This window comes from Prosopis cineraria, unplaced genomic scaffold, assembly GCF_029017545.1.
Source record: "Prosopis cineraria cultivar Desert tree isolate PC_DT_omini unplaced genomic scaffold, ASM2901754v1 PC11, whole genome shotgun sequence".
Classification (NCBI taxonomy): Eukaryota; Viridiplantae; Streptophyta; class Magnoliopsida; order Fabales; family Fabaceae; genus Prosopis; species Prosopis cineraria.
The window spans coordinates 44,560,712-44,575,753 of NW_026555342.1; the positions used below are offsets into that span (position 1 = coordinate 44,560,712).

General features: G+C 31.6%; 1 protein-coding gene and 1 pseudogene across 2 annotated transcripts; one reads left to right on the top strand and one right to left on the bottom strand.

The window, feature by feature from the left end:
• The first annotated feature begins 1,482 nt into the window (after nt 1-1,482).
• Nucleotides 1,483-5,525, top strand: LOC129287192 (purple acid phosphatase-like; annotated as a pseudogene).
• A 2,802-nt stretch (nt 5,526-8,327) lies between these two features.
• On the bottom strand, nt 8,328-14,661 carry LOC129287193 (cysteine-rich receptor-like protein kinase 10). 2 transcript variants are annotated; one of them, XM_054923382.1, is made up of 3 exons: nt 13,809-14,661; nt 9,753-9,819; nt 8,328-9,369 (listed from the first exon to the last, which is right to left on the bottom strand). In XM_054923382.1, the coding sequence occupies exons 1-2, from the start codon at nt 14,641-14,643 to the stop codon at nt 9,782-9,784; spliced, it is 873 nt and encodes a 290-aa protein (XP_054779357.1). In that variant the 5' UTR covers nt 14,644-14,661; the 3' UTR covers nt 8,328-9,369; nt 9,753-9,781. The 2 variants fall into 2 exon arrangements, with proteins under 2 accessions (XP_054779357.1, XP_054779356.1); XM_054923381.1 differs by having other exon boundaries at nt 8,328-9,819.
• Nucleotides 14,662-15,042: the final 381 nt, after the last annotated feature.

Genomic DNA, 15,042 nt, shown 5'->3' on the forward strand with positions numbered 1-15,042 from the left:
AGCACATGAATTGTTCTTTGTTCTTGAAGGCAAGTCTTAATTAATTCCTAGATTAATTTTAATCACAGGAAACTAATAATAAAACTTAATTATTTCAATTTAATTAATTATATTTAAAATAAATTAAAAATGATTTATGTTAAAACCCATATATATAAAATTCCACATGACAGAATATTGTAGTATAAATAATCTTAACTTTAGTATAAATAATCTTAACTTAAAGATACTAATCAAATTTTAAGTTTTTTTATTAAGCACACACAAAAGTTGAATTTGAAATCAAATCAAAATAATTGCTAGATTGCAATAACAATTGCGTTGAAATATACTAATTGCTATTTGTCATCCCCATTCATTTTTCATAACAGGGCCATTTTTTTTTTTTTTTTTTTTTTATATAAACCTGGCAAATGCATCTTGTTTGCTGGAAATGCATTTTTATTATAACTTCTCAATTATAATATGGTAGGGCTGATCACTTGATTTGCAAATAAAGAATGGTTACTTTCAGACCCTCGTAATTAAAAAAAAAAATGATGGTAATGAAAACTTGTTGGAAATTAAATACGTTGTACGCAATATGGCATCAATCATAATCCGTTTGCCTGAGAAAAATCCTCCTAAATAAAATTAAGAAAAAAAAGTGTTGTGGTCAAAACATACTCTCATTACACGTCATGAAAACGAATCCATGATTCATGATTCATGCTAACACAAGTCTTCGTGGATACACAAGACTTCAAAGTCAACTCTCTCATGCCCTCATATTGTTTATTTATTATTAAAAAAATAATTTTATATTTTTGTAATTTTATCAAATTTTATTTGTAATTTTTATAATTTTTTTAATATTTTTAATTTTTATAAAAAGTAAAATTATTGAAAAAATAAAATTATAAGAACTTGAAAAATAAAAATCATCTAATCTTTTTAAATTATAAAATTTATTAATATTAACAATATAGAGATTAAAATAAACTTGCTAAAAGTACAAGGGAAAAAGAGATACGTTTTCCTTTATTATTGTATCCAACTATTGACTATGACTATCCATGGTAAAGGCTTCAAGCCATATTTGTGTGATTCTGTTTATAAAACAGAGAAAGAAAAATTGATCTTATTTATAAAATATTTATTAATTTTTAATATTCATTTTTATTTTTTTCTTTATTAAATATTTAATAAAATTTAAATTTTTTTATTATGATAAAAAAACAAAAACAAACTGAAAACACATTATTATATAAAACAAGGGAGCATACCATACAGACAATAGCTCGAATCTTCGGCGTCCGTGATTCCAGGAAATCTGATTTCACACGGCAGAAAAATAGCAGTTGACCAGATTCACACAGAACCTTGAATATTCCCCTAATTATGCCATTGCCATTGTAAATTGCATTCTATTAGTATGCTGCTATCTATAGTAGAGACGAGGGGAAGAGGAAGGCGTCGAGATTGATTGGTGGGACCTTGATTCGTATAGGTCAGAATTCCGTAAGATGCGTCTTCTATGTTTTCCCTGTTTTGTAGCCGTAGCTCTGTTTCTGGGTTTGCTTCTGAATGTGCCTGAGCTGTGCAATGGCGGCAAGACTAGCACCTTCGTCAGGAAAGTTGAGAAGACTGTGGATATGCCACTTGACAGCGATGTTTTCGAAGTACCTCCAGGTTATAATGCTCCCCAGCAGGTATCTTTGTGACTTTTTTTACGTTAGATATAGTTTTGCTTTTCTGGTTGTCTGAGTAAAGAATAGATGAAGCAAATTCTTCTTTTCTGTCATTTTCCTGCTTCGTTTACTCTGCATTTTAACCCCATTCCATTGCTTGAGTTGAGGCTGTCCTAGCTAATACCAAACTTGTGATTCAACAACTGATATTATGCTGACATGAGGATTAGTCTATTAACTATGACGTTACGGTGTACTTCAATTCTGTCAAATATAAATTCTGAAATTCCATCTGATTTTCTCAAAACTCAAGAAAATAGAAACGTCAAGTTTTGAAATCTGAATCACAACGCAGCAGAGTTTAATGTATGGTTGATCTGGAATTTAGGTTCATATAACACAAGGTGACCTCGTGGAAAGGGGTAAATTGTGTCCTGGGTGACTGAGGATGAACCGGGGTCAAGTGTAGTACGTTACTGGAGTGAGAAGAGCAAGCAAAAGAAGGTGGCTAAGGGAAAATATACCACTTATAGATACTTCAATTACACGTCTGGTTTTATTCATCACTGTACCATTAGTGATTTGAAGGTAAGACTCTAATTGCTCAACATCACAACTCCAATGCAATTATGCGAAGCTTGAAGCTTCTGGATGAGAAGATATAGATGTTTCTTTTAACGAATCAATGTACTTTTTGGGCAGTTCAACACCAAATATTACTATGAGGTTGGAATTGGGTTCACAACGAGGCAGTTTTGGTTTATAACTCCTCCTGAAGTGGGCCCAGATGTGCCATACACATTTGGTCTAATCGGTCAGTGCATTTTATTGGTATATCCGATATTACTTTGTAGTTCACAGATCACAGTTGAACATTGGGATACAAGAGTGTGAAAATATATCGGTTGTCTTAAAGTTGGTGTTCTGCTTGATCTTTCACATGCATTTTGTGGGTTTAACATTTCTATGGAATATGAGGTGGTCTAGTGGGGAGGGTAAGACCTAAAAGTAGTTAGCAGAAGTCTTGGGCATGAATTTTTGTTCCACTTCATGTACCAAAAGAAATGATTCTTTGGGAATGACCAAGAAAGGAAGTTTCTAATGTTTAGTCCAGATTTATATGTCCTTAAACTAGTAGATTTGACTTTTGTGACTGGTGTTTGGTCTCTACCTCGTGCACCCTTTTCCAACATGCAGCAAAATCTTGTGAAACAACATGAAATATGTGTGCCAATTTGTTTGTGATTATCTAAGGGAACATTGGTTGCAGGGGACCTTGGTCAGAGTTTTGATTCAAATAAGACGCTCACTCACTATGAAATGAACCCTAGAAAAGGACAAACTGTGCTGTTTGTGGGAGATCTATCTTATGCTGATAACTACCCAAATCACGATAACGTCAGGTGGGATACTTGGGACGGTTCACAGAAAGAAGTATTGCTTATCAACCTTGGATATGGACAGCAGGGAACCATGAAATTGATTTTGCTCCAGAGATTGTAAGCTTCTGATATGAACCCACTCGAAACAATCTTTTTTTCTTCAATCATCATTACTTTTTCGATGCTATTGTTCTTCAGCCCAAAAAAAAAACTCAAAAACTAAAAAGGGAAAAACTGTTGTCGATTTGTTGCAGGGAGAAAACATACCTTTCAAGCCCTATACCCACCGTTACCATGTTCCTTATAGAGCATCAAAGAGTACTAAACCCTTCTGGTATTCTATCAAGAGAGCTTCAGCGCATATCATTGTCTTGGCCTCATACTCAGCATACGGTAATTCTTTATGACATAATACCTGACTATGTGAAGGCATAGCGATTGATGCTATGATTTTCATATACACAATGCTGGCTGTAGTGCTTTTCACAGTTGCAAACTTGCAATGAGCCATGACTTCTACATGATCAAATTGTTCTGAATAGTTTTGGTGCTCTATCAAGACATCTGAGAGCTTCAGCTGATCTTAATGTCATATACTGTTTCTAATACAGTTGCGTTTCATCTAAGTTATCATGCAATAGTTAATAAATACTAGATATCGTAAATCACTGGCCGGTATATTAGTTTCCTTTGCTTAAAACACTAAATCTTACTGCTGCTTAAATATGTGTTATGCAAATATACATGTTTGAATAATGGGCTGAGCTGTTGGCCCAAAACAAAAAAGAGAAGGATTGACTCAGTAATATGTTGTCAATCATCCATGTCAAGTTTATTGCTTCCTCTTATCCACCCCAACCTTTTTTTTTTTAAAAAAAATTTTTCCTGGTGTTAGCGCTTGGATCAAGAGCTTACATGGAACTGTAATGTCCATGCTTTTAAAGTTAAATGTTTTCAATATAATGGATCTTTACTTTTTCAGGAAAATACACTCCCCAGTACAAATGGCTTGAGGCAGAGCTACCAAAAGTTAACAGGACAGAGACTCCTTGGTTGATTGTTCTCATGCATTCTCCTTGGTATAACAGCTACAATTATCACTTTATGGAAGGGGAAAGCATGAGAGTGATGTATGAGCCTTGGTTCGTGAAGTACAAGGTTGATGTTGTGTTTGCTGGTCATGTTCATGCCTATGAGAGATCAGTAAGAGCTAGCTCTCTATCAAGCTGTCTCCTTTTTTCTTTCCTTCTTTTGACTGAGGTGTAACTGGTGTAATGTTACTCTCAAGCTACTTATTTCTGTATTTTCTCTCTTGAAATCTCAGCAACATGCTTCTGAAAACTGTTCAGATCATGATTCATTAGACTTGCCTTCAAACTTTTTCCACTCTCAACCCTAAGGGGTTGGTCTGACTTTGCAGGCGAGCATTTAACGTGTTGCCAGACAGCCTACCGCAAGTTGAATATTTATTGTCAGTTTCTTTGGACCAGGCTGCAAGAAATTTCCTTTTGAGTTCCTTAGTCAGGGTATTAGATGGATAGATGGTCTATAGATTTACCAGTTGGAGTGCGTGCATGCAAATTGGTCCAAACACCACCTTACTGTGTTGCCAAAGAAAATATTTCAGTCTTCAAACAAGACATATTCTCTGTTGTTGCAGAAGCAATGCCCTTCCAAGAATTTGTCTTTTTCCCCCATGATAGTTACCGAATATAGTCACACTGACACATACCTGAATGAATTCCAATATATTCCTCACCCAGCAAAATTAGATTTTAGTGTTGTTCTTCAGGTGATAACTGATTTGTTTTTGTGTCAGGAACGCATCTCCAATGTGGCATACAACGTTGTAAATGGTCAGTGCACTCCTGTAAAGGATCAGTCGGCACCTGTATATATAACCATTGGTGATGGAGGAAATCTTGAAGGCTTGGCAACCAAGTAAGCTCTCTATGAATAAAACAGAAAGAGTGGAATTCTAGTGAGGCTTTTTCTATGTCATCTTAGGCTGATTCATCTCTTGATGGCAATTTGTTGGGCAGCATGACAGAACCACAGCCAGAGTACTCTGCATATAGAGAGGCCAGTTTTGGACACGCCATTTTTGACATCAAGAACCGAACTCATGCTCAGTATAGCTGGCACCGAAACCAAGATGGGTATGCTGTGGAGGCTGATTCCATGTGGTTTTTTAACAGATTTTGGCACCCAGTTGATGATTCCGCTAGTCACCTATCAAATTAATCAATTTACTCTGTCTTTTGGGGGAAATAACCACTTACCACTGTGATAACGTCAATGATGATTCTTGTCAAGTAAATTGAAATGTGTTCGTGAATGCCAATTTCGATTTTCGCCACTTCAATCATTCCACTTTGTATTCTTGTCACACGAGATATGAATGAATACGTGTGGCTTGCTTCTATTGTCATGAACTGGCGAATAAATAAAATCTCAGGCTCTTGCTTTCGCTCGCCCTTCTCTGTACCTCAGACGCTATTTTCCCCATAACTTCTTTTTCTTGCCTCTGAATCAACCCTGCTCTCAAAACTGTTTCATCATAAAGTTTAAAAAACAAAAAATGAAGGAAAAGTTTTAAGTTATTGACAATTTTACACTCTGTTTTGTCTCAACTTTGGACTGTTTGAGAAATTCAAGTCTTGTTTATTTTTTTCAATTTTATCTTCAAATAATAGCAGGAGAGAAGATATGTTAAATGGAGTAGGAGAAAATTAAATAAGAGTATGTAATTAATATTTTCTTAATCTACATTTATTAACCTTAACTAACATAAGTGGTTTTCAAGTGGAAGGAGTACATCAATGGTCCTTGAAATGATTGAATAAACTTGTCTTGTAGAAGTCAGTTTCAATTTGAAAATACGACTCAATTAAAAATTATAGAAAAAATAAGTCTAAGATATTTAAATATTTTGCGGGGAAAATGACAAATGATTTTATTATTTATTAACCTATTTACAGAATAATAAACAGATATCACACAAATTAAATTCGTCTCGTATGTTTTTCAGAATCTAAAAGGTTAGTTTATAAGAAAAAATGATAACTAGTAACCTTGTAAATCTCCAAATCTTGAAATGTTTGAAAAGAAGTTATTTGCAATTAAATATTTGAATTATTGAAATGACCAATAGAAAATATCTCATGAATTCAATGAACTTTAGTTGTCAATTTAACAAAGATTACTGGTGAATTTAATGAATATATGAAAAGTTAATTATGAATGTATAGGTAGTTTCATGAATATATACATGATCATTGATAAATTTAATGAGAACCACTTATGAATTTATGAAAAACCAATTGTTAATAAATATTCAAATTCAAAAGCATTCTTTAAATTCACAGTTGATTGTCCTTGAAATATAAGTAATGCATAAATTCATAAAATTATATATTCACACATCATCAAATTTTCATAAATTTACTATTGACCTTTCTAAAATTTACAATGGACTATACATAAATTTATAAAATAGTTTATTATTCCATAATTAATTTTCTATTAATTCACAGGTAACATTACTTAAATTTACAACTAACTTTATTTAAATTCATTAGTTATTTTCTACTAGTTATTTTAAATTATAAATAGAGGTTATGATCTTGTGACATTTCAAAATTATTTAAAGTCTTCAACTATATTAATGCCTTTATAAGTTACTTTCTCTATTAAAAAATATAAGACATTTTTTGAGGAGCTAAATGTTCAAAAAATATAAGGCATTTTTAGTTTTTTGAGTTGTAATCATTATCTTTTTTTTCAAAAGAGTCCCTATTAATGAATGACTTTATATTTATTATAAGATGTTTAATAAAGATAAATATAAAAAAATAGGATTAATTAAAAAAATAAATAATTATTTTATTAAAAATAAAATTTAATTAAAAATATATTATATTTTTAAATGTGAGGAGTATATAATTATTATTTTCAAGAATTACAATCAACATGTGAGTCTCTAGAGTTTTTAATAAATATCAATCTTCGTTTGAAAACTGGTGGGCCTACAGAGGTCTAGCTACCATCATGTGTTAAAAGCCTTTTGTTTTAAATGACAAATTTCCAGTTCGAACACGCTAGAAACAAGCAAAACTTAGGAAACCTGATCATTAGTTTTAACAAAGGATGAAATTTCTCAACTTTCAGTAAAGATTTCATTGACTAGGGCATCTCGCTCCTCCTTGGGTCTTTCGACAGCTTTACCATATGAAGATATGGCATTAATTACTCTGTTAAACAGTTTAATGTTCTGTCATTAACTACTCTCTCCATCTTTATATATAATATATTTTTTTAAAATTTATTTTTATTTTTAAATATAAAAAATGATAATAATATTTTTAAATAAGTAAATAATTTTACTCTTATTTTAAAAAATAAAATAAATTTTTAATTATATTTTATTTACTATCATCATAATATTAATTATGATATTATTAGAGATAAAATTAAAAAAATATTATATTTTTATGTAAGTTCAACAAAATAACAAATATTTACTATTCTATAGGTGGGGAGGGACGGAGTATCCTTATAACTTTTTTTCTTTTTGTTTTGTTAAAATGCATTTGACCCTGGGAAAATCGCTGCTAAGGACCCCTTCGGAACCTTATTAGCAAAATTGGACGAGAGAAATCTGATTTAGCTCTACATTCCTTAGAGTTCTCTCTACAATTAATTTGGATGGTCAAAAGACGTAATTTTCCCTAGCTTTTTTTTTGGACAGAGAGAGAGAGTGTGTGTGTGTGTCTGTGTGTTCGATAGCCTTTGGTCTAACACTCTCGTGCCGGTAATTGCTGTCCCGAACTGCCACATCGCATTTGCTGCCCTGAACCCCCCCCCGCGTCCAGGAAATTAGCGAGGTTTTTGCTTGATGTTGTTACCACTTCTAGTATCAAACCCTCTTGAGTTGTCCTTCTTGGAAACCAATTTTTTCTCTTTTGAAGATGCAAAAACAAGATGTTCAAGAAACTGCGATGAACACCAAAGAATCAACATATGATAGAAAAAACCAAGGCATTAGTCAGCTTTTAAGGTGGTTTCTGGAGATGTTTTTTCCACTCATTGATTACAGACCATGGGCATTCGAAGGAATATATGTAGGGAACTGATGGCTTTATTGATCCCCATTAAATATTTGAAACTTTAAGAGACGGTACAAACCGCATAATATTATTTGTAATAACATTAAATTTTCTAAACCACACTTTTATTAAAATTAAAATGCAACAGTGACTTGTATTTTCTTGAATGGTAACATTTTCACTATATTACAACACTTATTTTTCTAAAAAAAAAAGTAGCTATCTTCTAGACTTGTTAAATAAAGAATTGCTTATTGTTAAAATAGAACGAGGATTTGTATTTTCCTGAATTGTGACTCATTCACCCTATCGGTAATAACCCCCATCATTATCTACACATAACCATAACACTTAAACCAATTAATTAAATTAAGGAAGAGACCAAAAGAAGATATGATCAACTTTGGTCATTTGAAACTCCAAAGCTTGTTCATAAATAATATTTGAGAGGAACCAAGTTTGAAAACCATAAGTTAAGGCCCTTGAAAACATAAAAAATCATAGTACACAAGGTACAGAAGCTTGACAAAGTAGTTAAGAATTAAAATATATGAAAAAGAGGCAAAACAGTCACTTCAACAATTCTGAGCATATTTGCTGTAGCTTATGGCATAGAGGCCACTCATCTTAGCCAAAGATACGTTCTATCATGGCCAATGCATATGACACATCCTCCACGGCCATCAAAGCATTCCATAGTGGTGTACATGATAATATAATGTAGAAAAGACAACAATTAAAATCTAACTTTTAAGACATTTATAATTATCATTAACACTGAGTTTGGTGCATCTCTTGTAAAGGTACTTTTGCTAATAAGAAATATGTTAGCAATAAAATAAAAATATTAAATATTAACTTAGAAATAAAAATAAATAATTACATAATAAAAAGTTGAATTATCGTTAAGTCCAACCAATCAAGAATAATGAAATTATTAATGTTTTTTCTGGCGACTATGAAAGTAATAGGCTTTCCTACAATCTTTTTGTTTACATTTATTTTATCAGAAAATTTTGCACATCAAATGGCACACATGTAGAACTATGAATATGAAATTTCATAGCAAAAGTGTATAATCCAATGACCTTATTTAAAACACTGAAAAATTGCTTGCATATGTGATTTGGTAACTTAATTAATTAGGCTTACTTGACAATAATGAAGTTATGTGAAGCTGCAAAATTTGTAACAATGTACTTCAAAGGACTACAAAAAAGAAAAGAACAAAGAAAGAAAGAAATCAAGTTAGAAGCATATGGTGAATATAATTAATCAAAAAAGGAAAAGCTATGATTAAGTAGACATGAATATAATATAATTAGAAGCATATAATTAATTTTTAGCTGTAGCAAGGAGGACAAAAAGCTTGACAGTTAATTGTTCATTTTCAGCATTACATAAATTTAAAGGCAAGAATACTATATGCCAAAACACACACTTTTTGGTTTTAACCCCTTCTCACTTGATTGTTCGTTCTCCATCCCTGATGGTCACTAGCTAGAGCTAAGCATTACAATCAATGGGAATGAAAATGTAAGAAAATGAGAAAGGAAAAAAACAGAGAAATAGAAGTATGACAAAGAAATTACCTCAGCTTTGAATGAAGAAAAAGAAGTTGTCAGCCTTTCAATTGCAGATGCAATGCATGACCTTTACCTTGGAATACATATAAATTAATATACAAATCATTAAAAAAAAAAATTTCCTTTGTTGACCTGACCCTGTGATTGACTACCTCTGCATATAACTAAATTTCAATAAATCCCACACCACTAAACAAAAGACTCCAAAACTAAGCACCATAAAAATATTATTAAGTAAAACAACTTGATATGGTATTGTTTTAAATCAAGCAAAGAAAAGTCAAAATCTTCCTTTCCTTGATGGCTTTATTATATTGGTCCATTCAAGTTATTGGATAAATTTAGGTCTCCTGAAGTAAAGCTAAAAGTTTTTAGACAAGGAGAATAAAGTTCATTGTAGTGTTTGGCAACATATTAAATAATCTTATTATCTCTTCCCATAGTCTCAAAAGAGGAGTCCTAATAGTAACATAATCTATTCTTCAAGCATATTCAACAATTGAGAATAAAAAAATCATAATGAGAGCAAGAATACAAACAAAAACAAAGTGGCAAGGGAAAATGCTCTGAATCTTTTTTTTCCAAACCTAGACTATCTAAGAAAGCCCTTTTTCAAACCTACTCTCATATTGAATCAAGAGAAACATTCATTGTGCTCAAAAGGGGTCAAAGGCAAAGCATACCTAAGTGAGGTGAGAAAGAGAAATCATTGTGCACCTGAGTCCTTCAAGCATTAGTAGCAAAGCACTGGAGATGAAGGGCGAGAGAAGAGCACAACTTTGGTAAAAATAGAATTGCAAAGGAGTGAAGGGTTTTAGTTTTAGAGTCTGATGGTGACTCTGAAATTATATTAATTTTCATTTTTAATTTTTTAATTATATTATATTAGTAAAATTAACCTAATATTTTACCCATCCAAATGCATCTGAAAAATAATCATAATTGGTATAAAATATTTATAACATTTAAAAGAAAATTTTTATCAATTATTAATAAATCATTTTAACATAAATATATTTTTATTTCCTATTTATAATATTAATATCTTTATTAATAATATATTTTTTATTTTAACAATACAATTAAATTAATTATCTATTTTATATTAACATAAATTATTAATTGTTATTATACTTTCACGCTTAGTGACGGATATCCATAGGTTACTATCTATTAGTCACTAATTTTGTGATTGTTTTATAAAATTGTGACAACTTTGAGCATCTGTCACAATTCAGTGACTGATAATTAGTGACCAAATCATATCCATTACAAATTATAAACTTTTAAAAGAAATACTGATTGATATTATCATTTGTCACTAATTCATCACTAATCACTATAATTAATGACAGATATAAAGTGGTCACTAATTATTCGTCGCTAATATGATTTTTTTTCTAGTAGATATAATTGTTATCACCCTAGCATTTAGATGGTGCCTTATAAGGTATTATATGGGAGGAAATGTAGATCTTTGCTTTATTGGATAGAGTTGAGTGAGAGGAGTTTCTTGAGATTGGATTTTGTAGATCAAACTACTTAAAAATAGAGTTTTGTAATTTAGGCCAGCTCGAATTCGTCTGAAAAAAGTTAGGGTTGGGCTTGGTTATATGGGTTTTTTTAAGAGGATATGATACTTTAAACCCTATTTGAATAAGCACAACTATTGAAAATTTCAACTCTATATGTATGTAGAGTTGATAATTTTGGCTAAGCCTGATGAGCTAGCCCAAACTCGGCCAAAAAAGGTTAGAGCTGAGCTTGACTATATGATTTTTTTTAAAAAAGATATGATACTTTAAGCCTAATTCAAATAAGCCCAACCCGCCTGAATTACCGGTTCTACTTAAAAAATAGAGTTGATTAGATAGAAGCTACTAACGGCTCATAGTAGACAAAAAAAGTTACATGGATATGAGAAGCAGATTGTTGGAGTCTATGGTTAGGGACTATGTATTTTTTAGGGTTACATTGATGATTGGGGTTGGGAGGTTAATTTGAGCCAAGAATTTGTCCCTCAAATTTATTGGTCCATTTGAAATCTTGGAAAAAATTGGACTGCTTGCATACAGGATAGCACTACCATCTCATCTATTTGACATCCATGATGAGTTCCATGTGTCTCAAAAATCATTTGTGATTAGCTCCAAAGTCACTATAGTTTCATATAGAAGATACTTAATTTTAATAAAGTCTCATGGAATGGAGAAATTTCATTTAAGCCCTAACATACTATATGAAATTAAAATTTAAAATTCATTTACATTAAAGTACTTAATTTTTTTAATTTTTAAATGGAGGAGCTTGAGTTTTGGGCACACTAAGAGTCAAATATGTTTAAAAAGGCTAGCTCTAATGGGCTCAAAAATAACGGACTAGCCCTTTGGGTTGAGTTCTGACTTGTTTAAGCAAAATATTAATATTTAATGAATGAGAAGGGGGAGATTTCAAATATGAAAAAACTAGTAAAAATGTTTGTAAAAAATTTAAAAAAAACTAAGCCTAAATAGAAAAAGAAAATCTTGATATTTTTGTCATTAAAGAGCTAACTCATATTGAAGTACAGTCAAATACTGTTAATGTTAAATATGATAGTGATGAAAATGATAATGATCATTATGATGTTGCTGTTAATGTTTGCATATTATTATTTTGATATTTAGAGAAAACTTAGTTGGTTTATTTAGTTTTGTTTGGTTTAATTTTGGTAATTTGAAAATGATTTGGTATTTTAATTGGTTAATATTTGGAAAAATGACAATAAAATCCCTCTAAAACGTATCAATGACAATTTGGTCCTTCAAAATGCAATAATTCCTGTGAAGTCCCCAGGGACTTTTCTATCATTAATGAATTTATATAAATTACCAAATTTTTCTTGTTAAAAATAAATGATTCACAAATTTTGTTTAAATATTTACTTCTTTCTTTCTTATATTCGTAACAATGTAACAACAAATCACAACTTTTCATGTTAATTTCTTATTTTTCGTTGCATTATTTTGAATATAAGAAAGAAAGTTGTAAATATTTAAACAAAATTTATGAATAATTTATTTTTAACAAGGGCAATTTAGTGATTTATATAAATTTATTAATGATAGAAAAGTTTCTAGAGACTTCAAGAGAATTATGACATTTCAAGGGATCAAATCATTATACATTTCAGAGAGATTTTATTATTATTTTCCCTTAATATTTCATCATTTATAGTTTAATTTGTTTTATTTTTATATATTTATTTTTAAGAAAAAAAATTAAAAGGACTTGGAGTCCTCAAGGCTAGCTTTGAGTTCGTGAGCCCAAGGGTTGGGCTTTGCAAATATAGTTTTTAAAATAGGTTTAGGCTCGAGCTTGAGAGAACCCTTATATTTTTTTTTTAACTTTATTTATATAATTTTCTAATGTATTGAATTAGTATTGAGAATAGTACAATTTATTAAATATTTATTTTAAGGAATGAAGATGAAGTTAGTGTAGTTGTTGAAATAATAAAAAAAGCATTTTTTTTTATAAAGTTACATGATAACTAAGTTACTTAGTTTCGAACGTTGTGGGCTCAATCCGGACACTCCTAAAAAAATTTTCACATTAACATAGTCTCAAATTCAAAACGTTATATTTAAGCTAATTAAGTACTGAAAATTGAAATGGTCAAAACCATAAAAAAAATCAAATTGATTATAAACAAACATTTTATTAAACCAATCAAAATAATGATTTAACAGTTCTATAGTTTAATTAGTTTATAACCCTTTCTAACACCTAGCCATAAAAAACACACTCTCTTTGGATATAAGTCATTTTGTAAAAGCACTCTTTGGTTCAAAATATAGGTCATTGACTAAATGTTAAATTTTTTTTCATTTATACCCTTGTTTTAATGAGGTTAATATAATTAACGAGAGTAGTTTAAATATTCCACTCAAGAGCATAAATGAAAAAAATATAAACATTTTTTAAAAAATCATGATATTAATCAAGGTTTTTTCAAAAAATATAAGTTAGTTGACAGTGATAATATATATTGTGGTGTGAGGGAATATAATTTAACTATACCTTGGGGATATGATGAAGAAGCTGTGGGAGGAAGTGCAGCGGGAGCTGGCGCCGGCGCCGGCACCACTTGTTGATCCAGAGAACGATAGAAGGGATACAATTCATAACGAATGATGCAACTGGGAAATAGAATCCTTCCTCCTTCACTGCCCTGACAACACCATGTAAGGTTCCCAATTGCAACACTGAGACACTTTCTGCAATCTTGGGGTGAAAGGTCCGGCGTGCACTGAGCTACACAATACAAAGTTTGAGACCCCGAAATATTATTCACTCGTGTCGTCTCATACTTCTTTTTCCCGACAGCAGGTTTCGCCGCCTCAGCCGCTGTCTTGTTCATAACATCGAACAATAATCTCATGAACCTTTCCTGGTTGGTCATATTTGCGGTGTTGTAGTAACCGTTTCTGATGCTTGTGTCGACTGTGGAGAAGAAGGAGTAGTTGGAATTGCGAAGCAAGCACTGGTGGTACCAGATTATGGCCTCCTTCGAGAACCTGCACTCGGAACGGATTCGCTGGCTCGCGTCAACGACGCATTCGTGGCACAACTGGAGGGTGACGTCACCACGACACATGAAGAGGCCGTATACAGTGTCGCCGCCCTTGGCTACGGTGGTGTTGTAGAACTCGGCGTTGGTAACGGCATTGGAGGTTAATGAGGAGAAAAGGGTGGTGAGGTCCGATTGATAGGCACTATTAGCAGTGAAGTTTCCGTCAGTAGAACAAGCGTGTTCAAGATAAAAAGTTTGAGCTTCAGCAGTAGAAAAACAGAGGAAGCAAATGAAGAAGAAAAGGAAGAAAGTTTTGTGGCAACCCATAATCATAAACCTCATGGCAAGGGGTACTGGACGGCTTTGCTAGTGAGTGGTGTTTTTGAGGTGTGTTGAAGGCAAGTGGGTAGGGAGTTTATATACAAATACAAGGTTAAAGTATCCTAATTTATATGCGGTGTAATTTTTCCCCAACATTTAAAAATGGTGTATTACTTGCCATTAAAAAAAATAACTCTAACTGTTAGTTAACCTAAAAAATTATAAAAAAATGACCTTAAAAATTACATAAAGGACAGATAAAATTACAAATAAATATCTTATAAAAATTAATGTCAATTAAGTCCCTAAATCAATATTGATCAAAGCTCTTCAATCCGCTTCATTGATCTTGGCAGGATTTTTGGATTTGATTCTTGGACTCTTCCTTGCCACGGTGGTGGTCAATTGAAGATGGTGGAT